Source organism: Carassius gibelio, chromosome A4 (genome assembly GCF_023724105.1).
Source record: "Carassius gibelio isolate Cgi1373 ecotype wild population from Czech Republic chromosome A4, carGib1.2-hapl.c, whole genome shotgun sequence".
NCBI classification, from domain to species: Eukaryota; Metazoa; Chordata; class Actinopteri; order Cypriniformes; family Cyprinidae; genus Carassius; species Carassius gibelio.
Genome location: NC_068374.1, coordinates 17,420,220 through 17,447,732, shown reverse-complemented (window position 1 = coordinate 17,447,732; position 27,513 = coordinate 17,420,220). Strand labels below are relative to the sequence as shown.

The window sequence follows — 27,513 nt, the reverse complement described above, 5'->3', positions numbered from 1 at the left end:
TACATGTTGCCCATTGGTAATATTATTAGAAAATACGTTATGCTGATGATAATCAAGTATATATCTCAACGAGACCAAATGAAACGTCTAAATTATCTAAGCCAACAGAGTGTTTTAAAAAATGTAAAAGATTGGATGACCAATAATTTTCTCCTATTAAATTCATAGGACAGAAATATTTCTTATTGAACCAAAAAACAGTACAAACAATTGAGTAGACTACAGTTTGCAACTAGACGGATGTGCTGTTACTTCCTCTATAGTCAAAAATCTGGGTGTTTTATTACAGCAACTTGTCTTTTGAAAACCGCATTTCCCATGTTACAAAAACAGCATTTTTCATCTTAGAAACATTGTTATGAAATATGTTGCCTGTTTCTGATGCAGAAAAGCTAGTTCATGCATTCATGACCTCTAGACTGGACTATTGTAATGCACTTCTAGGTGGTTGTCCTGCTTCGTCAATAAACAAGCTACAGGTAGTCCAAAATGCAGCAGCTACCGTCCTTACTAGGTCAAGAAAATATGATCATATTACCCCAATTTTACAGTCTCTGCACTGGCTACCTATTAAGTTCTGTATCAGTTACAAATTATCATTACTTACCTATAATAATAATTGGTTTAGCTCCTGCGTAACTAACTAGCTTATATCACGTTACAATCCATCACGGACCGTAAGGTCACAAAACGCTTGACTTTTGGTAGTTCCTAGGATAGCAAAGTCCACTTAAGGAGGTAGAGCTTTCTCACATTTGGCTCCCAAACTCTGGAATAGCCTTCCTGATAATGTTCGGGGTTCAGACACACTCTCTCTGTTTAAATCTAGACTAAAAACACATCTCTTTTGCCAAGCATTCTAATAATGTATCTCTTAAATTGTGAGTGTAGTTGCATCTGATCAAATGCACATTCTTATTCTTTAGCTTGGTTTAAACTAATTAATCTTACTTTGTTAGAACAGCAGCTACGCTAATTATGTCTGTATTTGTTTCTCTGTTTTGCCACGGGATTTACATACTGTATGGTAACCAGGATTTACACAAGCTCCAGTCTGGATCCAGAACACCTGAGAAGAGATGATGCTGACCCTCAGAGGACCCCAGATGATGCTAACCCTGAAACAACATACAGAACTAACAAATGTTGCTACTTACTATGCAGTCACATTATAATTGCTGTCAATAGTGTTCATATGCATATAAACTGACAGTCACCACTTATAAGCTACTTCTAAATATTGTAGAAACTTAATTTTCTGTAAAGTTGTTTTGCAGTGATATGTATCGCAAAAAGCGCTATACAAATAAACGTGAATTGAATTTAATTGAACGCCTCTTCTCCAAGTTCAGTTGCTGTTGAACAATAAATAAAGCAGATACCTGTTCAGTTCCATAAGCATTAATAAAAAATAATTAAGCAGCTACTATACATGCAGAAAAGCTAAAATGAGACATTTGTGCATTTGTCATATTTCTTTTATTTAATACTTTTGCTTTAGGTCGTCCATTAAGAACAATTGTGATTTTATATCCAGCTACAGAAGAAAATTCACACTTTGTATTCAATGCATTATGCATTTAAGAAAATTACTAGTAAAGTCCAGTAAGTGCCAGTAGTCTAAATACAATTTATTTAACAAAATTAGCATACAACATAAATAATTATAAACAGAGGTACACAAGTATGAACTAAAGTACATAAGTATGTCATGAAAAAGTTGTATAAAAATAAAGCATATATCTTTGCACTGCTATCAAAACTGTCGATGAAAAACAAAAATGTCTTCTGCTCTTGTTCAATATAGAGGAAAGACTTCATGATCCTGTATACAAACACAGATAAAATAGATACAATTACATAAGATCAAACGGAGCCCCTCTGGTCCCACTTTGTCAAAGAAAAATTATAACTATCTTGTTCTTATATATATATATAAAGAATATGGATATATAAGTCTAAGTGAAACAAACACATACTTACCTTTATAACAAGTTGTTGTAAATGGGGTAAAGAGGGTTATCTTGTTGACAGTGAAGTTTTCGAGCTCTTAAAACATCCCGCACACACTGATGGATATAAGCATATTGAGACTGCAAAAGAGAAGTCCATCTTATTAGGGTGCTTATAAACCAATTCACACATTTCATGAAACCTACAGAGGCAAAATAGTGTAACTACATTGTTATGCAATTCTGAAATCATTGCATAATGATTTATTGCACGTATTGCAATGATTTATTGCACGTTACGCCCCAAAAACATCCATTACTCTTTAAGACAATAGGGACAACCCATGCCCTCGGGCACGCCGATTGTTCTTCCATCATTAAACTAGCAAAAGTGAATTCGGACATGCAAGTACACAGCAACGTGTGTATTAGTCCATGTGCTTATATCACTAAAATAGGGCCCTAATTCTATGAGAATAGACTACAACTTTAATGACAGAAAATCTATCAAAAATGCATTTTTCTCAGTTCCAGTGTTGCCATAGATACTGTGTTTTACCCTTGTATGACAGCAGTACTTTAGATTTACTTCAACTGAAATGATTTTGTTAAGCATTGCTAGTCTGACACCAGTATAAACGTTGCTGATGTCACTGTACAGATATACTCATACCTCAGTTTGTACCATGTATGAGCGATGCAGGCGTAGATCAAACACACATCCGTAAATGTCCACTGTGCAGTTCCTGTCAAGTTGCTGTAAAACACGATCCAGCACAATGAAAGTGCCAGTCCGGCCCACACCAGCACTGAGGGAGAGAAAAGCATATCCATTGTAAATATATTTTGAATGTAAACACCCTAAAATGTCTGTTAAAGATGTTTAGATGATACACAGATACCTGCAGTGTACTACAGTGACTCCAGGACTGGTTGTCCTGTCAATGTATTCTCTGACTGTTCGCACAAACTGAACAAGTGATTGGGTTGTTTCCGGTACACCATGATCTGGCCAAATGGTGTAATGGAACTGACGCACCGTCCTGGGATATCTCAACTGACCCTCCTGAAAAAAGACAGTGCATCATGTCACCTCATCTTCCAAAACTATCCCAAATCTACTACTAGTTGCTATTTTCTTCATTCATTCATTCAGTCATTTCATTTCTTTATACAGTATATGCTTAAAAGTGTTTCTGTACCACTAAATTGCAAATTACAAAGTTGCAAAAATAACTTTCCAAACCTGTTGAATCTAGCAAAGAAATGTCTAGATCAAACTTTACCCCAAAAAGGACAAATACAATTAAGCATGATTTAATTACTTGAGTACACAGTGAGTAAATGAGCGAAAAACAAAGAGTGAAAATCATGTCACAATGCAAAAAAACCCTCATTTGTTTATATTTTTCTTTTGATTAAGTCAAATATGACCCAACATTTTTGTTTTACAGTTTACCATTAAAAAAACGACACCATTAAAGGGATAGTTCACCCAAAAATGAAGTTTTTTATGTTTATCTGTTACCCCCAGGGCATCCAAGATGTAGGGGACTTTGTTTCTTCAGTAGAACACAAACCAAGATTTTAAGCTCAAACCGTTACAGTCTATCAGTCTTATAATGTATCTTCCTGTGTGTGTTCTCATCAGCGGGCATGTGAGGCGTCTTTTTCATCATCCACTTCTTCTTCTTCTTCATCCACCATAAAACAAGAAGAAGAAGACGATGCCTCACACACCTGCTGCTGAGAACACGCTCAGGAGAGTTGTACAGTAACTAGTTCTGCCTGAATCAGAGGTAAAAAAAAAACATAAATACTGTTCAGTTTCTTGCACAGACTGATTGTTTTGTGTCTTTATACATCAATGTATTGCCACGAACCACAGAGTTTAATTCGGTTTTGTTTGTGTATGTTTTTTTTTTAAGTTGTATGTTTTAGCCGTGATTCCCATCCACTTACATTATAATACTGATGGACTGCAACGGTAAAAATCTAAGCTAAAAATCTTTGTTTGTGTTCTACTGAAGAAACAAAGTCACCTACATCTTGGATGCCCTGGTGGTAAGCAGTTGAAGATTTTGGGTGAACTATCCAAGTAATAAATAATTGTTTTTCTGTTCAATATATCAATTTATTTGACACTTACAGATGATATCTTGAAGTCCCGAATGGTCCACTCTGGGAGGATCTTCTCAGATTGCAGTTGCACACCAACATCACCATAATATAAAGGCTCACTGTCAGTTGGCCAGTATCCATCACACTTCACCTGAATCAAATACATATCCACAAAAATATGACATGAAACCAGCACACATCACCAGCAAAACAGCACCAGAAGCCTCTGCACTCACCATGCCCCTCTCCACACACTGGGTCACCATTACAAGGCTGTGCACTTTCTGTTCCCACACCATGCGCCAGAAATCATCCTTGGTACCTGGGAGAGGCCCTTGTGTGGCAATATACTCTGATCTGAAATTGTTTCCCTTTTAAACAGACAGAGAAATACTTCTGAGCCTGAGGACAAAAATGACCGTTTACTGCTCTGAGAATACAGTCACAGCGTTAACTTTCAATGAACAGGGTACAAATATCTAGTTTATTCTTTTAGAAAGAAATTGTCAGTAAAGGAGGTGGTCGACCATAAACCGTAAATGTTGGACTTTCAACCTCAGGAGGAGAAAGTTTTTATGACATTTTCTAATCATTTTCTAGTTTCTGTGGTTATTGAAGCCCTGTTACTAAAATCAAATCTGAATACAGAGTGAAGCGCTGATGTTGCCAATTTAGTTTTGAATAAACACCAAAGTAAAATACACACACACAGACACAAAAATCTATTACATATTGAGTAACAGTGTTAAATGTTTCAGTGTTTCACAGTTATAAACTGTTTCTTGGTATTTTATATATGTTTTGTGAGTTATCATGCAGTCATTCCTACATTTTAAAATATTAGTTTGAATTTATTTTTGATTTTTTTGCACAATAACTTGGTTGGTTGAACTTGATGAATGCAGGTAATAAACAGTGTGCTGAAATCGAAGTAGAAATGGTCATAATGTCAGAAATGTCACTCTATTACAATTTTAAGACATTTTATATTACAAATCATGTGGCAATACAAACTGTAGCTGTATTTTTTTTTAACAATAGGGTCCAATGTTGTTTTGAAAAAAATTATAATATCTTCCCATGTGTTCCACAGAAGATAGAACATCACACATATTTAAAATGACATGAGGGCAAGTTCAAACCGAAAGTAGTGATTGTACTTTGAGATCACATTACTAGATGAATATTACTAGATGAATAATCCTCAATAAACCTCCAAAATCAGATGAAGAACAACTCACAGGTATGTAGTTAGCATTGATGTAGTCTGAATAGGGGTCATCCTCCAAGTAAGACAGTCTTACCCGTGTTGAGTCGTCTGCAGTTAAATCAGTAAGGAGGTTAATGAGCAGAGGGACTAAACTACAAGTAGTCCATGTTTAATTTGACCACACAAATAAAAGGATTACAACTTTTTAATAAAAAAAATAGTTCAAGCTGCTTTGCATTTGGAAAAGACCACAAAGCACCAACTAAACCAGCACCAACTATACTGGTATAAGTAGAAGTCTAGTATACCTTGAGATGTAAATGTATAATACTTGTATTTTACATAAGAATCATTTGTCTTTACTTACAGGGCAGTATATTGTTGTAGCGATTTTTGCTTCGGTTTTCGGGTAGACGTGCAGCATTCTGAGCTTGGGTCCGTCCCACGTCCTTTAGGCCCTTTTCAACATTGCATAAATGTTGAATGCAATAATCAATAATGCATTCAGATGTTAAAGTTTGGCTTATTATCTGATAAATGGTCTTTTAGATTAAAGTGGAATGATGTCTTGACTAGGCTATCAACTATACTATTCTGTAACTGCTTTGATACATATTTAGTGTTTGATTTTTTATTACCTCAAACTCTTCAGATAGAAGGTAACTGCAATCAGCTTGAAGTTTAGCAAGATGTGACTCAAACTGGGCTGCGTGGACTGGGCTAGTGCATAATAGCGAAAATGCATGCTTACAATAATAATAATGTTTAAAACAAATGCTCCAATTAATGAACAAACTTAAAAATATAAAACATTATTATGTATTTGTGGCGAGTGGGGCGGGGCCGAGAGGCGTGGGAACGAGGAGTGAGGCCAGGTGTAGTGAGCTGCACCTGGCCTCACTCCTCGTTCCCACGCCTCTCGGCCCCGCCCCACTCGCCACAGTATTTTCCTCTCATTTAAATAAACAGATTTTGGTACCTCCTTATGCCTGAGCACATCTGTGAAGTAGGCAACTCTTTCCACATGCACGTTTTCATCACGGGACTTTCCTGCACGGCTCTTGAAGAACAGTAAAACACAAATAAACATCAGTAACAAATGTGTGTTAACAAGAGTGTTTGCGTGTACTCACATTTTGTGAGCCCTCTTTCTGTAAATTAGTAAGGCAGTCACAGCGAACACCATGGTGACTAGTAACGTAGCAACGGTGATTCCTCCTGTTAGGCCATTTCGTGGAGCTGAATGACAAAAACTTGAGAAATTACACTACATAATAAAAATTAGGTTGGAGTCATGGCAAAGTGGTATTGCACATGGGGAACTGGTTTGAGTCTGACCTGAGTCATGTTCTCATCTCAACAACCCTAAACTCAACTGTCCTGTTGATTCTTAACACTAAAAAAAAACGTCGACGGTTACTTACCTGATTGAGTTAATAATGGGAGGGAAAGGTAAGTGTCGGTGTAAAGGGGATGCGCACATTCGTTGTTCTCTTCATCAAACAATTGAGTGAAGGCACGGACACTTAATCTGAGAGAGTAAAGTAAGACGTTTAAGAATTACACATCTTAAACTTAATTTGAAAACTATTTCAGTTAAAAATTGAAAGGTTGTCCTCATTTACTCATATTCACGTCACATTAATACAATAATTTGATGCTGTATCATTTTAGTGATATCACCTTTTGATCATTTTTAGATCTTGCCATCAACATTCTCGTCACTTTACCGAAAAAGAACACTATGAACATTATTCTAAACATCTCCTTTGATGTTCCACAGAAGAATTAACATCATACAGGTTTTGAAAAATATGACTGACTATGAGCATTTTTTAAAAAAAAATGCTTATTATCAATTTTGTTATGCTTCAGCATACAATATTTTTATATGAAGACAAACTTATTTTTAATAAAACACAATGATATTGAGATGGATGAACATTAAAATCTTCAGTTTAAAGTAATGTACTACAACAAATAATACATAAAGCTATTCAATAGTACCGATATGAGGTTCTGGGTCTGAGCGGCCCGTCACAGAAATGTGTTCCATGTTGGGTAGATTCTGGATCCCGTTTGCAAGCTCCCCCCAGATGTTTCATCCCTGCTCCGAGGTTGATCTCAAAAACACGGATCTTGCTGTCAGATCCCTCGGCACACAGGCTGTGGAAGTAGCCGGTCTGGTATGCTCTGATGGAGAGGTTTTGTCTGTAGTCTAGATAAGATGGCAAAGGATGTCTTTGCTCTGGGAGGATATTATCAACATCTGTAAATTAAATTAAATAAGACTGGATTCAGATTCAGAGTTAAGACATAACCACAGACAAACAGCAATAATATTGGCATAAATTCTGCTAATCTCAGTTTAAGAAACAGAAATGTAAAATGATTGGTACCATTTGACTCGGTGACGATTACTGTGAAGAAACGAATAGCCCCATTAGCATCACTGAACCAGCTGCAGTTGAACTTAAACAGGATGGAGAAATGGCTGATGGCCGTGGACTGCTCACTGACCCGTACTGTCACCGGTGGGACAGGGGGCCCTGAAAAACCAATATGGACCTCTTGAGATTCTATTGTAACATTTTGACAATTTAGGTATATCTCAATCATATATTAGAAGTATTCTATATAATTAGGCTATTAAAAGCTGGAATAAATTTAACAACTTTTAAATATGGAACAGATTTTAAAACACTTGGCCTCATAAAGTTTGTCTGCTTACTTTGTAAAGGGTTCAAGACAAAAACTGGCCATCATAAACTAAATGACTGAAGATCACACGGTACTAGACTTTTTTTTATTATTATTGTTCCAGAAGCAGCAAACCCACAAAGAAAATGGTGCCTTGTTGCTAGGAAATGCAAGACAAATTGAAATAATATGCATTCTAAAATTGGCTCAAAATATCAAACATGACTGACAGCCATGATTGAATCGGCTGAAAATCTGGGCAGAAGTCGGTGGAAAAGTCATATTCCAGCTGTACATATGTCATTCTTTAAATTCATTTAAATTTTGTATTCTAGAAAAGATTGTTTTATTTTCATGGAGTGGGTCACCCTTCACAATGGCTGCCATGTTGAGAACACATTATGCAGTGATGTAGAGCACCAAAGTGACCATAAGTCATTCATTTCCATTCATTGGTGATTTCAAGAAGAAATTTATACTGTCACTTACTGTCGATCATTGTGATAACGCTGGTTTTTGTGGTTGAACTCTGCTTGTCTCCAGACATCACTGTGATGTAGATGGTGTAGTTTCTAAAGGGTTCCAGCCTGTTAAAATGCTGCGAGAGATCATCGTGTCCCAGTGTGTAGTTGTACACCGGCTTCCTGGACCCTTGTTTGTGGCATTCCACGACATAAGAGTCGAAATCAGACTGTGGGGTTGCCCAGGAGCAGGAGACAGAAGTGGAGCTCAGGGGGAAACAGTGGATGTTTTGAGTTGGATCTGGAGCTATAGAGAAAAGGAATCTCTTATGAACACTTTTGTTATAATATTCCCAAAGTCCTTCTCCAAAACCTTCACCCTCTCTGCTCCTCCCAAGTGGAATGAGCTGCCAAGATTGCAAACATCACATCTTTCAAAAAGCACCTAAAGACATACCTCAAATGCAAGTCTTTAGTTACTTAAACCAATGGTCTTGCTTGTAAGTCGCTTTGGATAAAAGTTATTTCCATGTCATGTTGGTGTATCTAAAACCACAATCCAAAACTCACATATGTTTCCATTATTCTTATGAACTGAATAAGAAATCAAAAAACCCAGGATAGAATGCTTTCAGTTCATTTATACATTTTGCTGAAATTAGTTCCCAATTTTATACTTATTTTTATCGACCCTCAAACCTCCCATATACTATGGCTGGAAGTTGATCCAGAAAGTGTACATTATCTTAGTTACCAAACTACTGCACATTCCAGAAGAGCTGGGATGGGAATTATTCATTATGATTTGACACTTTTTTGATTTGATTCTCTTCATCAAAAACACTCATTCAGATTCATTCTCTGCTTAATTTTTTAGTTGGATACATAATTACACCAGCAGGTGGCGACCAGTGCACGCTTCCAAGTGAGTGAGCTTTACATAAATAATACTTTATTTCAATACTGTAGGATGCAAAACTTGCCACAAGTGACTTTCGGCATATATTTTAGCAATGCTGGTGTGATCTCGAGTGGTCGATGATTCTGTACTCACGGATTCTGATGGTGTGGTAAACAGGACTGCTGTAGGTCACAGGACCCTCTTTTGTCCCACTGACAGTCCGGAGGCTGATATTATAGAGCCGCCCTGGATAAAGTCCTTCCAGTGTGCGCCAAGTGGGATGAAGAACAGAAACATGCAGTACATCCTGAGGAAACCATGCCACTTCAAAATCATCACAGTCTCCTGTTTCTGGGACATGCCACTTTATCTGCACCGAGCCGGAAGAACTGCTGACAGACACCGATGATGGCGGTGCAGGAACTGTGGTGATATAATAGAAGTCATTTAGCTTTCAGGACTGTGATGCACTGGTTTCGCTTTGGTTTAAGCAAAATGTCCAAGTTGTTCTTTAGCTGCTGAGCTCCAAGAAGACCACAAATCAGTATACAAGCATCACAAATGTTTCATTAATATGACTTGGGCACTATATTTCAAGTCTTTTCAGATTGTATGATGCTTTGAATAACTGGAAATGAATCACAGAAGACATATCTTTTAAACATATCTTCAGGGCTTTACGGTTTGCAGCAGTACTGACCTGTACGCCCTACTGCTGTCGTAGTGTTGGTCAGATCTTCACTCCAGCTCTGAAGGGTAGCAGAATAAAGCCGACCAGCTACCAGCCCGTGGACGACCACCTGTGTGCTCTCTGGACCCAACCGCTGTTTAAAACCATCTACAGTGACAGAATATCCAGTAAGTCCTCCAGGACCACGCATCCAGCTCAGAAGAAGACTGTCCATTTGACCCTGATTCTCAACATGGAGGTTTATGACAGAGGCAGGAGCTGTAAAAAACAAACAAAAAAGACTTTAAACATCCAAACAAAAAATAAAGATAAAGATTTTTTTTTATTTTATTTTTTTATTAGAGAAATTAAAAAGAGTAAGAGTCAGAAAGTACCTTAAATTAGGAGGTCAAAGTGAGAAAAATGCCACAGGCTTTCACTGTTAATATACATTTTGATATACGATACAGTACTATCAAATTAAATTCTGCGCCTATTACAGTTTTGTAAATTGGAAGCTTTGGAAGTGTATGTTTTATGTAGTTTTATTTTGTTTTTGTTCAGAAACAGTTTTTAGTTTGTTTGTACTTTTGGAAAATTTGAACTTTTGTAATTTTAGATATTTTACATGCCGATCAAACAGCCATTTATTGTTTAATAGCACAGAATACTGAAAATTGGGTTTGAGAGATTGATTAATTAACTAACTTCGACCACTATTTGAAATTGTCAAAACTAAAGTCATCCTATGCAATTTCGTTCATTTTTATGCATATTCTAGCACACATTTAAGATTTTTTAAATTACTCTTACGTTTTACTGTAGTCAGATATAGTTTACTTCTAATTTTAGTTTTAGTAATCACTTTTTACAATAATATCTTTGATATATACTTATTTGGATTGAAACTAATCAAACATAAAGGTGAAACTGCTCCTAAAAATTAAATCCAAGTATTGGTTTTTAATAAATACAATTTCTGAAGAGTGACGGGATACCGATAGCAGGTAAATGCTGTGAAGCATTTTAACTAGGAAACATTACATACAGAGCAGAGCTTTGGTACTCACCTGTACGTGCCCATATAGATGACTGACTACTCAGCTTCCCACTCCTGCTGATGATCATCATCTTATACAGCGTCCCCGGCAGCAGGTTTGTGAAGGACCATTCCAGGGCATCTTCTCCCAGTGTCCAGTGTGACTGTATTTCCTCAACCTGATCATACAGGTACAGATCAAACCTGTCCACCCGGCCCTCCGGTGCAGCCCAGCAGAACGAAAGTTCAGTGCTCATGTTGGAGCATATGTATAGCCCGGTCACTGCTGCTGGACCTGAGGAGATTAGATTAGGACATCAAGTCGTGTAAACTTGCCATGACGTGATTCTGGGAAACACTTGGAATCTTTGTTTTTCCATTAACTTGTTTGGAACATCTGTGGAATTCTGCAGAATTGATCTATTTGAAGTAAAATGTGCTAAACAGAGCTCAAGTGTTTTAAATGCTAGATAGTAAGATATGTTATAATGTAGATAAAAATGTCATGAGAGCCATTTTGTTCAAATTAAATACATTTGAATAAGATATATATTTGCAAGCTTGTTTTTCCTGTTTTAATACGACATTTCAATAAATCTCAATAATATATATATATATATATATATATATATATATATATATATATACATACATATATATATATATATACATACATATATATATATATATATATATTCTAGCATTTAAAATAACTTTTATATATATATTAAATATATATATTTTTAATGTTTTTATATTATATATATATTACAGGTTACTGGTAGGTCTAAGAATGTTAATGTAATGTAATGGTTTGGTTTTATCCATGTGGAATTAACTGGATGCCTCAAAAAAATATCTAAACTCAAAATACATGTATGGGTCTAATTTTTCTTATTTTTTATCATGTGAGTGATTCAGTCATGTGGTGAACTGATGACAAGATGAGTGTCTTACATGTTTGTCCCTCGGCAGTGATGTCCTTGCTTTTGGCAGTGCCACTGAGTGTCTGAATGTGTGCTGTGTACCACCTTCCTGGAGTTAACTTTTTAAACAGGTGGTGCTTGTTAGTAGCAGGTACAGAAGCGCTGGCGATAACTGTGTCACTCTCATCTAGTAACTGTAGACTGTATCCATCATAAACACCCAGAGCTGCCTTCCAGCTCACTAACAGACTGTGTGTGCCGAGTTCATTCAGTTGCAGGTTGGTGACTGTGGAGGGGTCTGTAACACACATTAGCACACATTAGACTATACTTTATGGTTTCAAACACTTCTTGTCTCCCTGAGACAACATTATTGTATTAATTAAATTCATGTTTCCACTAAAAAATCTGGTTTTGACTTGTAAATACAGTTAATATTTGTTATTCCCACCTGTTCTGCCACTAGCTGTACTGTTGTTTGTATGCGTTCCACTGACCGACTGCACAGTAACTGAGTACAGTTGACCAGGTACCAGGTTGTCAAATTCTGTCTGTGTGATGTGTTTAGGAACATGTATGATGTCCTTGACATGTGTCTCATGAAAGAGATACACTAAGTGAAAGTCCAAGTCTCCTTCACCAGAGGACCAAGAGACTCTGAGACTGCTGTCTGTGGAGCCAGCGCTGAGACGAACACTTCTAACCTGACTGGGTTCTGGGTGGGAAAAAAAGGCACAGCTGTTACACAAAGGATATTGTGATGATGATAATGATACATTAGGGTTCAAATCCTGTCACGTTCAACTAACATGTGATTCAACACATAATCAGTGTTAAACCTTGAACAATAAAACGTTTTCCACTGTAAAACCTTACAGTACCTGTGTGGCCCTCAAGGATCTCTGCACGCTGGTATGACCCGCTGTGAGTAGACAGCACGATCTTGTACAGCCGACCTGGTGTGAGCGCGGAGAACGCGTGTTCCCTAGCCGTACTGCTCAGATTCACAGCTGGTGACACCTGCATGTCATTGAAGAGAATCTGAACCTCATAGTTATCGACATCTCCTGGTGCAGACGTCCAGTTCACTCTCAGAAAACTTGTTCCATACTCTGCTAGGGTCAAATTACCCACAGCACCCGGAACTGAAAAACACAAGGGTGAAATAAGATTGTTTATTGTAGTTCACTGATAACCGCTTTACTCCTACTAGAAAGTAGAAAGAAAATAAATAAATAAATAAATACATACATAACCAGGAATTTAACGGCGCCATAAAATGGAAAATCTGAATTTCCTTGAAATTTACACATTTGAGATCAAGAACATTTACATAGAAATATAGGATAAAGAGAGTAAGAAAAAATATCAAGAGGATACAAATAAATAAATATATAAGTAGAATATAAATAATGTTATATTTAATGTTAATGTTAGTAATAGTTGTTTGGTCTTTTTATTCATTTATTAATTGTTTGTTTGTTTGTATCTCTCAGAGTCTCAATTTACTCTGATAGGAATGCCTTTGTGCTCTGCCATTGTGAGTCGAACTGTAAGCAGAAGTTTAGGATAAATGTGCATTACATTACAATAGGTGACATACATGATCTATGTCGCCAATGTGAAAGAAGACTTAGTTCTTGTTGGTTGATTGTTGAGACTGTTCTGAACTCTAGAACTGCCTCAATGAGGACAAGAGTACGCTTTGAAATTGAGACTCTTTACTTTGTGGTGCAGAGAACACCAGATGAACTCAGTTAGCTGCCTGATTGATTCAGTGCAAGAGATTTTTCAGGATTGCTTTTCTGCTGAGATATCCCCCCCACCACACTTTAAAGGTTTGCATGACAGCCATCAACCCTTAGGTGGTGATTCATTCGGAAATGCAATACAGCTCATCTTCTAAATAACACCATTCATACTATACAGCATTAAAAGGGTTCGATCCTGTTATGGGAGTGTTCCTCTGCAGCATGGACTGCAGCACTTTTCAAGATAGAACAAAAAATGGATGGGGAAAAATACCATCATATTCTTGAGAAAAATCTGCTGGTCTTCTTCAATCAAAGGAGAAAAAGGTTAATGTGCTTGCATGGCCTAGTTAGAGCCCAAACATAAACCCCACTGGAAATCTGACATGTTGGTGTTCTAGCTTTCATTTGGATGTTATACTGTAATGCCTAGTTTACACTACAGGATTTTAAGCCCTCTTTGGAAATTTACAGCTGGCCGACATCGGGGAAAAAAAAGACAAAGACTATGATTCATCTCTGCCCCTGATAATGGGAAAGAAGCTAAAAAAGTGATGTCACTCACATGTTCGGCCATGTATAGAGACAGTCGAGTTGTACTGGCCACTCCAGGTGCTGATGGTCACAGTGTAGAGACGTCCTGGAACCAGATCACTGAACTCACATTCACTTTGTGTCCTACTGAGCTTCTGACTCTGAAGACGTGTGCTGTTATACTCGATCACCACTTCATAATAATCACAATCCCCAGATGCATGATTCCAGGAAACCTTTAGAAAGTCATCTCTGGCTGAGTGGATGGCGGTGGGGTTCTGGACTGTAGATGGCTCTGAAAGAAGAAACGGTGCAATTTTAATATTCTCAAATTATTGTGAATATAATGCAATATTTTAATTTTTTTATTTTATTTTTTTTTATAAGTGATTTATTTAATTTCGGTCCTCACAGACAATTAGTCATACAAAAATAAATAAAGTTGTACATAATAACCGAAAAGGTGTAGGCTGAAGCCTCTGCTTATTAAGCCTACCCTTTGTACATAATTATCAATCAAATGAGCGGCACTTTTTCACTAGTAGTGAGTTTTACTTCAATTCAATGACAATCTATTATCATCAAACCATTTTTTAAGATCATCAATTCAATTTCCACTGTATTCAGAAGCTGTTCCAATGACAATATTCCTGAACAATATAAATTAGTGTCATCAGCAAACAAAACCATTTTTTATATTTTTGACACTTCACGAATATCATTTATATACAGTACAAACATTATGGGGCCTAACACCGAGCCCTGTTGAACACCACAAGTAACTTTCATTAAATCTGATCTAACATAATATTAAAAACAACACATTACACTTTAATCTTTGAGGGGAAAATAAGCTTTATGGAAACCCCTCAAAAACATTAAACTTGTCAAGGGCACTAAAATATAATACTTGACAAGATAATTAATGCTACTTCAGTTATTAGTAGCCAAGTGTAAAGGTAAAGTTTAAATGTGGAACAAAATATATATTAGTTGAATTATAAAAATATATTTTTAAAGTACAACTCAAAGTATTTGGGGAGAACAAAATGATTTCATTCATTAATTAGAGTAATGATGATTTAATGAAAAGCATTGTGATGGGAAAGTGTGTTCGAAGTTTTTGTTTTGATTTTGCTATGAAATTTCTGTAATTTAAGAACTATAAGAACAATATTATTGCTTACGCGTTCTCTCCTGCACACTTGTTTGGTTTGTGTAACTGCCGCTGTGTGTGGTAATGGAGATGGTGTAAAGTCGGCCAGGAACCAGACTCCTGAACACAGACTCTGCGGTTGCTTTAGACGCAGTGAGTGTGTGTACAATCTTCTCCTGGTACTTTAGCATCACCATGTAATTGTCCACATCTCCTTCTGCTGCCTTCCACGACACATTCAGAAAATCTGGACCACTGTTAGCGACAGTTATGTCAGAAACAGCAGCGGGCACTAAAAAAACCACAGAGAGAAGGATACAGTACAGCAAGAATACTAATAATAATAAATAAATGATCAATCGGTTATTCAAACAAAGGTGCTCGCTGCCATTTGAAATGATTAAACTTCTCAAAATGTATTTTTTTTTTTAATTCAGACAGATCAATGCTTTATTTGGGCATCCCATAGTCCCATAGTGTTAGACTTTTTGGAATATGAGAAAATATTGTAACATAAAAAAATGATACATTACATGTTTAATCAATACAAGTCTCTGGCACATAGTGTATCTAGCTGCTGTAGAATGTGTAACTATCCTGCATTGTTTGGGCAACATCACAAAGAGTTCATTAAACACTGGCTGAAAATAGAAAGAGCATTTCAGCCCGACAGGATGTGTTTATTATGACCTGCTCCTATTATGCAGGGCTTCCTGAAATTCCATAAATTCCCCTTGTACTGAACTTCAAATTGTTTTGCAGCTCTTTCATAATTTAATCTGTGGGAAAATAGTTATGGGGAAATATAAAATCTATATTAGTAGTTTATTAGTAGGATATTTTACATGACTGGAAATATATATATATATATATCATATATAACCAAAATACATAAAAATGTGTTTTTCGCCTATGTGTTAAGACTGTAATACAATTCTAACATGGTAACAATTGGGCATGATAACATAGTGTTCCTGTAGCTCATTTGGTAGAGCATTGTGTTATCAAGTGCAAGGTTGGGGGTTCGATTCCCCGGGAACACATTATAGGTAAAAATTGATAGCCTGAATGCACTGTAAGTTGCTTTTGTCTGCTAAATGCATAAATTAAATAACATGCAACCAATTATAATGTATAATATTTTATTATAAATGCATTGGGATCTCTATATAATGCAGTATAGGCTTAAAAGAACATGCCAATACTTATGAAGACATGAAGTCCTGCATAGCAACAGAGTAAGAGAGCATAATAACAACACTTATTTCATTTAATGTGTTCATTTTAGTTAATTTTACCCGTACGACATTCGGCCTCAGCTAGTTTGGAGGTCTGTGATCCGCTGACAGTGGTAACCATCAACTTGTATAAAGCACCGGGTCTGAGGAAGGGAAGCAGGGTGGAGGTTGTGTTTGCTGAAACAGAAATGTTGTCCACTGTGCATCCAACCCGTAACAGCACCAAGTTGTAGAAATCCAGATCTCCAGATGGTTTCTCCCAGCTTGCATTCAGACTATCTGATTTCCCCTCGTTCCTTAGATTCAGATGATTCACCTTTAAAGGTACTGAGAACACATCATTTGATTACAATCAGATTCTTTAAATATGTAATTAAACAGTTCTATTTGTTAAAATTTGTTGAAATGTTTTTTTTTTCAAGTTCAATTTATAAATGTTACTTTTCATTGTATAATTGACGTTAGTTCATAATGTATTGACAAGCTGAACTATGATGTAAAAATGTTAAAAATAAATGTAGACATCATCAACAACATCATCATGAACCAACATGACAGAATTTTACAGAAGTATTGTTAATTGTTTTCCTATTAGTTCACTAACAGTTCACATGCGTTTATGTTTACATACATCACCCTATTGTTAAGATGTACTGAAAATCTCTTTATATTTTAGTAAGTTTCATTTAATACCTACTCCACAGATGAAAGTAAATTAGGTATTTTTTTTTTTTTTTTACGTTTTACAATAAGGTTTCATTTGTTAGCGACATTTATCTACACGAACTAACCATAAAATACTGCATTTATCTATTCTATAGTTAATGTTAATCTCACCAATTGTTACTACATTATTAAAATCAAAAGCTATATATGTAAATATGATTTCATGGACCTGAGCGAACATAAACAAAACAAACCAAAAAACCTAGAATATTCATCATTTTTGAAATTGGACATGAGCTAGACTTTTAGACGGTTAACAGTTTTTACTTCTAGGATTAGATGAGGGACACTGAATCATTTTTATTAGAAAATTTTAAGATAACCTTACATGTTCTTCCCATTACTGTAGCAGAACTACGCAGGTTCTTCGTGGTCGTGGTTACAGTAATGTCATACAGGCGACCAGGCGTGAGGACATTAAAAGTGCACTCTCTCATATCACGGCTCAAGGTTCGAGTCTGAATAGCTGTAGTTGTGTTGCTTTGGAAAAGCTGTACGGTGTAGCCATTGCGGGATGATGAGCCAGAGGCGTGAATCCACAGAGCACTTAGGGAGGTCTCGTCTGAATGACGGATGTGCAGTTGAGATACTGGCGGAAGACCTGAAAAAAGCAGACCAAAAGAAAGCTACAAAACAACAACTACAATTTGAAACAATGCTATGTTAGGAATAACATACAAAAAATGAGGGCAATTTAGTGAGGATTTATGTAGATGCAGAAATGTGAAGCTTATGTTATAAAGCACTTAATTTTAGGGTTAACTTACTGTATGTTGTCATGAAGTCAAAATTGTAAAAATGTAATATTACTTTACAAAGTTAAAGAGTACTACAGTAATAGATGTCTATATTATGGAATATATATGTATGTCAAACTATCTGTCAAACTGGAGAACAGACCACAATAACGCAGTATCTGTTGTCTTTTTCATATATGAAATATGGGAAACAAAATTAGAATAGTATGGACAAACAGAACAAAGTGGGCTGAAAAGGCTTACAAGTATAGCAATGTTAAAATTAATTAATTATCAACAGAAAACAATTTCAAAAACAGGTGTAATGTGTCTTCTCCTTAACAAAATTTGAGATTTTTATACATTTTTAGAGCAGAAATTCGTAACTGTGCTCCTGGAAACCCACTGCTGTGCACATTTTGTATGTCTCTAGAGAGAGATAATTCAACCATTATCATGCCGTATTTGATTTTTCTTGTTTACCACAGGGCACATAATTTTATTAATAAGCTGTCATGCACAAAGATTCAATAAAATTATCATAAAAGTATTCTAATTGTATCCAATTCGTCGGTATCCAAGTGATGCTTTGTGTGAGGAACAGATCCAAATTCAACTTCAGTGATATTTATCTCCTTTCTCTGTGGCGCTAGAAACTATTTAAAAATTTGCTGTTTCAAAAAGATTTACAACATATTTTAAGGCAATGATATCAAGTGCTCATTTACTCTTTCTGTGTTTCATCACAAATTGTGACATGCCGTGTTTCTGGAATGTGTGTGTTTGAATGAGAAATGTGCCCCTTCACAGAATGAATCAGGATAGTATTTTCAGTGTTTAACAACTTAAATTATGCTTTTTAAATTATTACACACTAAACTTTTATATTCCACAATGTATCCATGTTTTTATTCCAGATCTGGGCCACTCCAGGGCCATCATTCTTTGCAGTGTGTGGGCAGAGGGAAAAGGGTTTGTGTGGACCAGAAAAAATGACTATGTGGGCAGCCAATGATCAGAATCAGGTGTGTTAAATAAGGAAGACATACAAAATGTGCAGAGTGGTGGGACACCAGGACTGGAGTAACTGGAGTTGAGAACCACAGATTCAGAGTATTGACACATATTGTTACCTATTTCCTCCTCGTAATAGACCGTATTAGCCAGGCCTCCAATCTCCACACTGACCGCCATTCTGTACACTTTGCCAGGATGCAGATTTAGCCATGACAAGAGTGTTCCCTTTGCTGTTCTGTCCACTGTTTGGTTAGCAAGGATTTCACTTCCATTTGAAAGCACCACACGGATGTGTTCCCATTCTCCGGAAGGGGGTGTCCAGGTGATCTTTAGGGCACCACGATCAGACAGGTTCTCCATCACCAGGTCTGACACCTGCCCTGGTTCTAATAGGGAAAACACAATGTTAAAGCTGCAGTAGGTAAGTTTTGTAAAAATATATTTTTTACATATTTGTTAAACCTGTCATTATGTCCTGACAGTAGAATATGAGACAGATAATCTGTGAAAAAATCAAGCTCCTCTGGCTCCTCCCAGTGCTCCTATTGCCATTTGCATTTACGGACCGTTCCCGGTAAGAAACAACCAATCAGAGCTGCGGTCCGTAACTTTGTTTGTGTTCAAAATGTAGAAAAATGTATATAATAAGCGAGTACACCATGAATCCATTTTCCAAACCGTGTTTTTAGCTTGTCCTGAATCACTAAGGTGCACCTATAATAAGTGTTTATATTCTGACTATTTAAGATTGCTTCGGGGGTACCGCGGCGGAGTAACCCAGTACCTTTGTGATTCTTCATAGACATAAACAGAGAGAAGTAGTTCCGGCTACAATGTTCTTCCGCAAGACGCAAGCAGTTCTGTTTATTAACCGCTAGAGTATCAAAAGTTACCAACTGCAGCTTTAAACACACATTCTACTAACTGTAAGTAACTTTGTAACAACAATTCAACTAATTCCCATTTATTCGCAACTACATGTCTACTAACTCTCAGAGTAGACTGTTAGGGTTGGTTTATGGTTAGTATAAGTTGACAATAAGTTAACAAAGATAGTGTTAGAAGATATTAAGCAGACAGTCTACTAATACTCTACTAACTGCTATTTAACGTAGTTGCAAAGATACTTACTGTAGTAGAATGTCTAAAGTGGACTATCAAAAAAAAGTGTTACCAATACAAATTATAAAATGCAGCTTTTAAATATAACAGCGTTTTGAAAGTTTAAACTGACAAGACTTTAAAATGCATGCATGCATTCATGCAAAAAAATTAAAATAAAATAAATGACACTACAGTGTCACAAGAAAATTATTTTTTTGTTTGTGACGAGTGGGGTATATACTTTTAACGACGTTTCTAGTATGCCTAGTAAGACCTTGATTAGACAAAATTTTAATTCTTGTCTGAGTAGCACAACATGTCCCAAAATGATTACGACCACATGAGCATCAACTGTACAAAAGCAAAAAAAAAAAAAAAAAAAAAAATGATTGGATTGTTGATCATTTAGATAAACTGTACCTGTTTTAACTGTGATCCATGTCTTATTTGAAAGTTCTCCACTCCTGGTGCTTACTGATACTTGGTAGGTCTTTCCAGGACTCAAACTGTCAAACACCACATCTGTACTATTAGGGGACATGGCTTTTTCAATAGAGTTTGAACCAGGTAATGTCAGACTGACAAGGTAACTGTCCACATCACCAGAGGCCTTATCCCACAAAACTCTGAGGGTGTTCTGGTCATTGTTCTCCACTCTGAGGTTAGAAACAGCAGCTGGTACTGTAAAGAGATATGAAAGTCAGTTACATTACTTGCTAAAGATGTTATAATGCCTATGTTTAAAGTCCAAAAAAGAGAGATCTTCATAATCTTTCATCAAAATGTAACTTGCTCCATTTTGGTATTATATAATACATACTTTTTCAGCCAATTGCTGGATAAAATCAGAACACCATTTGTAATGGGTGTTAATGTTTTTATCTGGTTGTGCTGGGAGACTGCAACACATCATGACAAGGGGCGTAACATTTCCGTCACACGCACATGATGAATGACTGAACCTGACCTCATTTGATCTATAGCACTTTATGCAATTCAGATTGTGTCAACGCAGCTTCACAGTGATCATGTTAAGTATGTTTGAGGATTTGCTGTGAAGTTCACAAAGATTGACAATGAATATAGCCAATCAAACAAAATGGCACAAATTAAATGAATGTAGGAGTTTCTAACCAATGCATGTTTCATGACTGAGACAGCATGATGTAACATTACATAACACAAGGAGTCAAAAGTGATGTTTCAGCACTCAAAACAGGAAAGGGTGTTAATATGTCTGCCTAAAATACAGCAGAGGAAATAATACAGCCAAATATATGATCACATTCACATTTATTAAAGAGTGATGACAAAAGCAACATTTTAGTGTCTATATTGTCAAAGCGGTTCATTTGTTATTTCTTTCATTACTCGATGCGATGCATAATACCTGTTTGTGCTTGTCTAGACGTTGAATTCTGTAGCTCGCCAACCTCTGAAATAACAGTGACATTGTAGAGTCCACCAGGAATCAGCCCTTTTATTGTACACGAGGTTGCTGTGCTAACAGCTGTTGTGTTCCAGATTGAACCAGTGCCTTTGCTGTCTATAAGCATGATGTGATATCGCTCTGTTTTGCCTGGACCAGGCAGCCATGAAACTTCCAAGCTGTTGGTATCTCCAGAAACCCAGAGATTTTCCACTGCTGAAGGTCCTAACCAAGAGACATAAAGAAATCATATCAATAGTGTGAAGTAAACAAAAAAATAAATAATAATAATAATAATAATAATAATAATAATAATAATAATAATAATGAATATAAATAAGGACAATTTAAAAATCATATTAACTGAAGCACTAAATATGTTAAAATGCACATTGAAATATATTAATGTGAATCTGTCTGTGCTAGAAATAAACTATAATACACTTTTTAGAACTTTGGCTGTAACTTAACTCTTTAGTGCCATGACTGATGCTGATGCATTTTTCATGTCAAGGTAAAAGTAATTCATACTGAAAACCTCTAAAATGTACTTAATTGACTAAAAGCATGTTTTAGAAAGAGTATGTATATGACACAATTACATTTGTTGAAATGAAGTAATATTTATAGACTAAATGGTGCAAGTCATGCAGATGATAATCAGTCATCTTTTTGGTTCTTAGCTTCTGACAGACGTTACAATCATTACAATCCTTAAAATATGATAGATTCATTAGAAACAAAAAGGTGTGGACACAATGTGCCCTGCAGTGAATTATTCTCAGTGAAGGGAACAGAATGTCTAACAACCTATGTGCAAACATGATAGCGCTGCTCTTTGCTTTTTTAAGAAAGCTCTTCCTAATGAGGCTTTGTTGGAAGGGCATCGTGAGGAAACAGGATAGGAAAACGTTAAGGTTGAAGGTCAAATTCAGGCAACCTCTGCTAATGACATTTTTCACTCTCTTTCACCTTGAGACCCAGTCATTGTTTATTTAACAATTTTTGATCATGTTAATCATGTTAATTATCTACGATAGCTAATAAAATAGAAATCTGTATGTAGCAGCCTCTGTCTAATATGCCTAGAGATATTTTAATGCATGTTTATATTTACAGCTACAGATTTTTAGTCACTTTCTTTTATATTTTGTTCTTAAATGCAACCATAAGTAACCTATATATATATATATATATATATATATATATATATATATATATATATATATATATATATATATATATATATATATATATATATATATATATATATATTTAAAAAAAAACACCTTTGGGGTCCTCTGTACATGTTATATAAGTGTGACTGTAATCAGATCTCTGAGAGCTAACAAGTCTTTGTATATATCAGAACAAAAGAACAATTAGACGGATGGGAGGGGGTGAACGGACTGAAAGAAAGAGTTTAGCCCAATTGCATATACACAGCACATTATCAATACAGGCCAACCTTTCCTTATAATTATAAGAGCTTTTGACACTTGGCCAACTGGATTTGCTCAACACATAGAACTCCAGATCTACATATGTGTGTTTTTTTAAAGTTCTTTCATCTAGTTGCTCCCATTAAGGGGATATAAAGGTCGAAAGTGTGTTAACACTTCAACTTTATACTCAAAGTGTACAGAAATCCAAATTTTGAACATTTTATTTTATTTTTTTATGAAAATATGAATTTAGGAATTTCCTAAATGGGTCAGTTCAGACAAATGTGCCAAGTCATTTTGTGCCGACTCTCTCTACTTGCTCCAAAGAAAGGTTATGTTTATTTAAAAATATATATAGTGCTGCAGGAATTATATAGTTTTATAGGTAAAAACCTGAAACGAGTTAGAAATTTAGCACTTCCTGTCCCAATGGTCTGAAGAGGGATTTTGAATAGGTTCTTGGTTACATATCTGAAATAATGTCTGTAGCCGCGTTTCCACCGCAGGAACTTTACCCAGGAACTAGGGACTTGGTCCGGTACTTGGTGTGTTTCCACCGCAGGAACCAGGAACTAAATAAAAGTTCCGGGTAAAAAAATGCCCCCCAGAAAGTCCCTGCTGGCGAGGTGGTACTTTTTTAAAGTTCCGGAACTTTCGGGGGCGGGACTTTGGCGCTAAACATGCTGATTGGTTGAGTTCACGCAGCATTGGTTGAGTTCAACCACCATTTATTCGGATCAACATTTTCAAAATATTACTGTTATTGTGTCATGAAATGTAATTTTAAAAGTATTTCAGGCGAGAATGTAGTTGTATGAAACTCAAATCTGTTGTTTATTTATAAAGACAGCGCCTATTTAAAAATGTGTTTCGCCGATCTCGTAGACGGTGAGCTCCACTCGATCAGCGGGAGTTCAGTCCTCATGTATCCACAGAGAGCAGCCTCTCCTGGGATAGACCTTCTGATATGTGCCGCTGGCTCTGATGTGTCTTTAGTGGTTAAACATAAAATATAATTCAGCTGCGGGGTAAATCTAACAGGTTTTCTTTGGTCTGTATTCAATTTATCTATATGTTAAAATGAAAATAAAAAGGCAAGTCTATATAATATTTCTTTCATTGTAATGGCTGCATATAACGTTACACTTATCCCTGAACTAAGTACATTTCTGCAGCTGTTATTATGTTTAAATGAAAATGAAAGGAGGCAGTGGTATTTTATATCCTATTTAGTTTTATTGTAAATATACTGAGGGGAAAATTGCAGTAGCCAAAGCGATCTGAGTTCACGCAGCATTGGTTGAGTTCAACCACCATTTATTCGGATAATTTTCAAATATTACTGTTATTGTGTCATGAAATGTAATTTCAAAAGTATTTCAGGCGAGAATGTAGTTGTTTAAAACTCAAATCTATGGTTTATTTATAAAGACAGCGCCTATTTAAAAATGTGTTTCGCCGATCTCGTAGACGGTGAGCTCCACTCGATCAGCGGGAGATCAGTCCTCATGTATCCACAGAGAGCAGCCTCTCCTGGGATAGACCTTCTGATATGTGCCGCTGGCTCTGATGTGTCTTTAGTGGTTAAACATAACATATAATTCAGCTGCGGGGTAAATCTAACAGGTTTTCTTTGGTCTGTATTCAATTTATCTATATGTTAAAATGAAAATAAAAAGGAGAATTTATATAATATTTCGTTTCATTGTAATGGCTGCCTATACACATTTTCCTGAACTAAGTACATTTCTGCAGTTGTTATTATGCTTAAATGAAAACGAAAGGAGGCAGTGGTATTTGATATCATATTTCGTTTTATTGTACAGTAAGGAAAATTGCAGTAGCCAGGACGAGCAGACTGAAGTTATCAAGTATGCTGCTGTTTATAGATTTACCGGACTTGCGTCTTCGCGGACATCACACTCCCGAGAGGAATGCACAAAGTCTGAACCAACTACCGAGGATGCACGTCCAAAATCAGCGTACTTTTTTTTTTTTTTTTTAATCAGCGGTACGGTATTGAGAAACGCGCGCAGACCTACGTCACCAGTCTATTTGCCTAAACTACCCGGTACTTTACACCGCGGTGGAAACGCAGAAAGCAACAGGTCTGGGGGGAAAAAAGTTCCTGGGAAAAAAAGTTCCTGGTACAAATGTTCCGGGTAATTTCGGTGGAAACGCGGCATGTGTCTGTGGTTTGCACACGTTCAAGATATTTTCATGTTTTATCCTACAATACCCCTTGTGATTAAAGCTTTTACTTTACTACAAAAAGAGGGTTGCTAACAAGTTAAAAGGGGCTACAGAGTCATTCGGGGTCATAAAATATCAAGTCAAACAGGAAAACTCATGAATCCACCTTTAAATCAATTCATGAATGTGTTTTTTTTTTTTTTTTTTTTTTTTTTTTTGGGCTGAAGGCTGAAAGTTGTTGAAGCTTAGTGGTGGTGACATTTAAAGCAATGCAACTGTGGTGTAGTTAGTTTATAGCCCACATTTAACTTGTTACTTAACTTGTTAAATTCATTAAAGTTTTCAGTTTGTGAAAATTATCAAGAAGAACAAAATGTGTATAAGAATAAAAAAAAAATTGTTGGTGGGGGGTGATGCTAACTTCCAGAATGGCCTACAAAAATATGGCATCACTGCAGGACTTTACTAAGAACATATGTGCCCTATTGATGAGGCTTCAGTGGCTGTGACATATTTAACACAATATTATTTTATAGAATTAGTTTAATTACAAATACTGTTGAAACACGGCAATTTTATTTGATTTTACACTCTCACCTCACACATTGTGCAAATGCATCAATAAGTTTTTTTTTATTAATATTATTTATTTTTAATAATTTTTATATAATGTATTACAATAATAAAAATGCATTTGTGATACATCTCATCTTACAACAAATATGGATGCAAAATGGCAAAGAAATATTGTACAGGCATATTATCTTTGCAAGCACAGAACGTTTTAGTTAAAGTAATTTTCCTTTTTTATTTATATATTTATATATATAATGTTTGCATTAATAAATAGATACATATTCAAATATAGGGTTAAAAAATATTGCACAACCACTTCTTTACAAATCTTTTTTATAAACTGACAACAGTGAGTAAATAATGTTCTTTGTGGTAAGTTCTTTGCTTTCCAAAATCACGTCACATTTTTGTGCCAGCCACAAAAAAAAAAAAAAAAAAAAAAAAAAAAAAATTAAATACCATCACTCTATGTCAGCATTAAAATTAGTATTGAAATGACAACATAATAATTTTTTGCAAATTTGACAAAAACAATAATTTTTATCTTTAGAATCACCATTGTTGTGTATCTTTTTAACTGCATCTCTGTAATTAACCACTTCTAAGTATTAATCCTTAGTAAAATAGCATTGCTCTTTTCAATAAACAACATAAAAAGCAGGATTCTTACTAGTTGGCAGAGAGACAGTGTGTTGAGTCTGTTGTTTTTCATCCACTTTTGATATTATGTTGAGGTGATGCCATGTTCCAGGATCTAGATTCTCAGTTTTGCACTCAAAATGTGTGTAATGTTTCTGGTCTCGATGACAGTCTTTTGAATCATTGTGTCTGTCCCTGACAGAAACTGTGTATTGGCATTTTACATCTTCATTGTCCAGCGTGATGCATACTGAGTCCGTGGTAGAAATGGCCTTCACAACTTTAATGCTACATTCCTTTGTGTCTACCGCCACGGTACTCTACATAAAAAAATAAAAATAAATACAAGTTAGAGAGACTGGGACTCATTAAACAGTATGCATAAGTCCAACTTATAGAAAAGTATTTTTTTTTTAAAAAAAGCAATCAAATTTTTACAAGAAGACTATTAGTATTAGTATTATTTTAAATTTATTTTTATTAAAACTTACCAATATTCCACATGCTACCCAAAGAGCTACATGAATGGTTTTTCTTCTCAGCATTTTTTAAAAATGTTTTTGATTAATACACAGAAATCCACTTCAACAAGGCACATCATCCGTTAGTGTATATTCCAGAGTGTTGTTTTAAAGTACATTTCTGATAATCCAGTCTGGAGGACCTCTGTGGGAACTGCTCACTTTCACTCATTAGCCCACAACAATCAGGAAAGTGTGAAGGAAAACAATCCCGTCTCTAAAGGATATCCTCAAATAAATGTCTACAGAAGCATTGTTTTTTCGTAGTCCAGTGGAGACACGTTGCAAAGGCTCTCTGATGGCAGTCTTTTGCCTAAAATACTCTAAACTCCACTATAGTAGCACAAAAAAGAGACAAAACATTTACTTCAGCATACATGCTCCACAAGAAGTTTTAAGGTCATAAATGGCAGTGAATTGGAACTTTTGCTGGAACAATAGATTTGTCAATGACTTTGGGCTCCATG

General features: G+C 35.8%; 1 protein-coding gene across 1 annotated transcript; it reads right to left on the bottom strand.

Annotated features, from left to right (window-relative positions):
• Positions 1–1,456: 1,456 nt before the first annotated feature.
• Positions 1,457–27,513, bottom strand: LOC127971937 (receptor-type tyrosine-protein phosphatase beta). The gene is made up of 30 exons (XM_052575277.1): positions 27,017–27,513; positions 26,557–26,845; positions 21,634–21,897; positions 20,664–20,924; positions 19,256–19,525; positions 17,714–17,986; positions 16,720–16,986; positions 15,453–15,713; positions 14,297–14,560; positions 12,862–13,125; positions 12,432–12,695; positions 12,012–12,278; positions 11,086–11,349; positions 10,046–10,294; positions 9,499–9,768; positions 8,473–8,751; positions 7,683–7,832; positions 7,291–7,552; positions 6,708–6,814; positions 6,417–6,522; positions 6,263–6,343; positions 5,922–6,003; positions 5,651–5,741; positions 5,315–5,391; positions 4,310–4,444; positions 4,102–4,224; positions 2,855–3,018; positions 2,626–2,761; positions 1,984–2,093; positions 1,457–1,825 (listed from the first exon to the last, which is right to left on the bottom strand). The coding sequence occupies exons 1-29, from the start codon at positions 27,068–27,070 to the stop codon at positions 1,986–1,988; spliced, it is 5,682 nt and encodes a 1,893-aa protein (XP_052431237.1). The 5' UTR covers positions 27,071–27,513; the 3' UTR covers positions 1,457–1,825; positions 1,984–1,985.

What these genes read in the sequence shown, in the direction of transcription:
- LOC127971937 (XM_052575277.1), bottom strand. Translation starts at nt 27,070, where the DNA reads ATGCTGAGAAGAAAAACCATTCATGTAGCTCTTTGGGTAGCATGTGGA. An exon ending in CTATTACGAGGAGGAAATAG is followed by an intron (nt 17,987 to 19,255) that starts GTAACAATATGT and finishes TGCTTTTTTCAG; the next exon opens with GTCTTCCGCCAGTATCTCAA. An exon ending in TTACCACACCATCAGAATCC is followed by an intron (nt 8,752 to 9,498) that starts GTGAGTACAGAA and finishes TTTTCTCTATAG; the next exon opens with CTCCAGATCCAACTCAAAAC.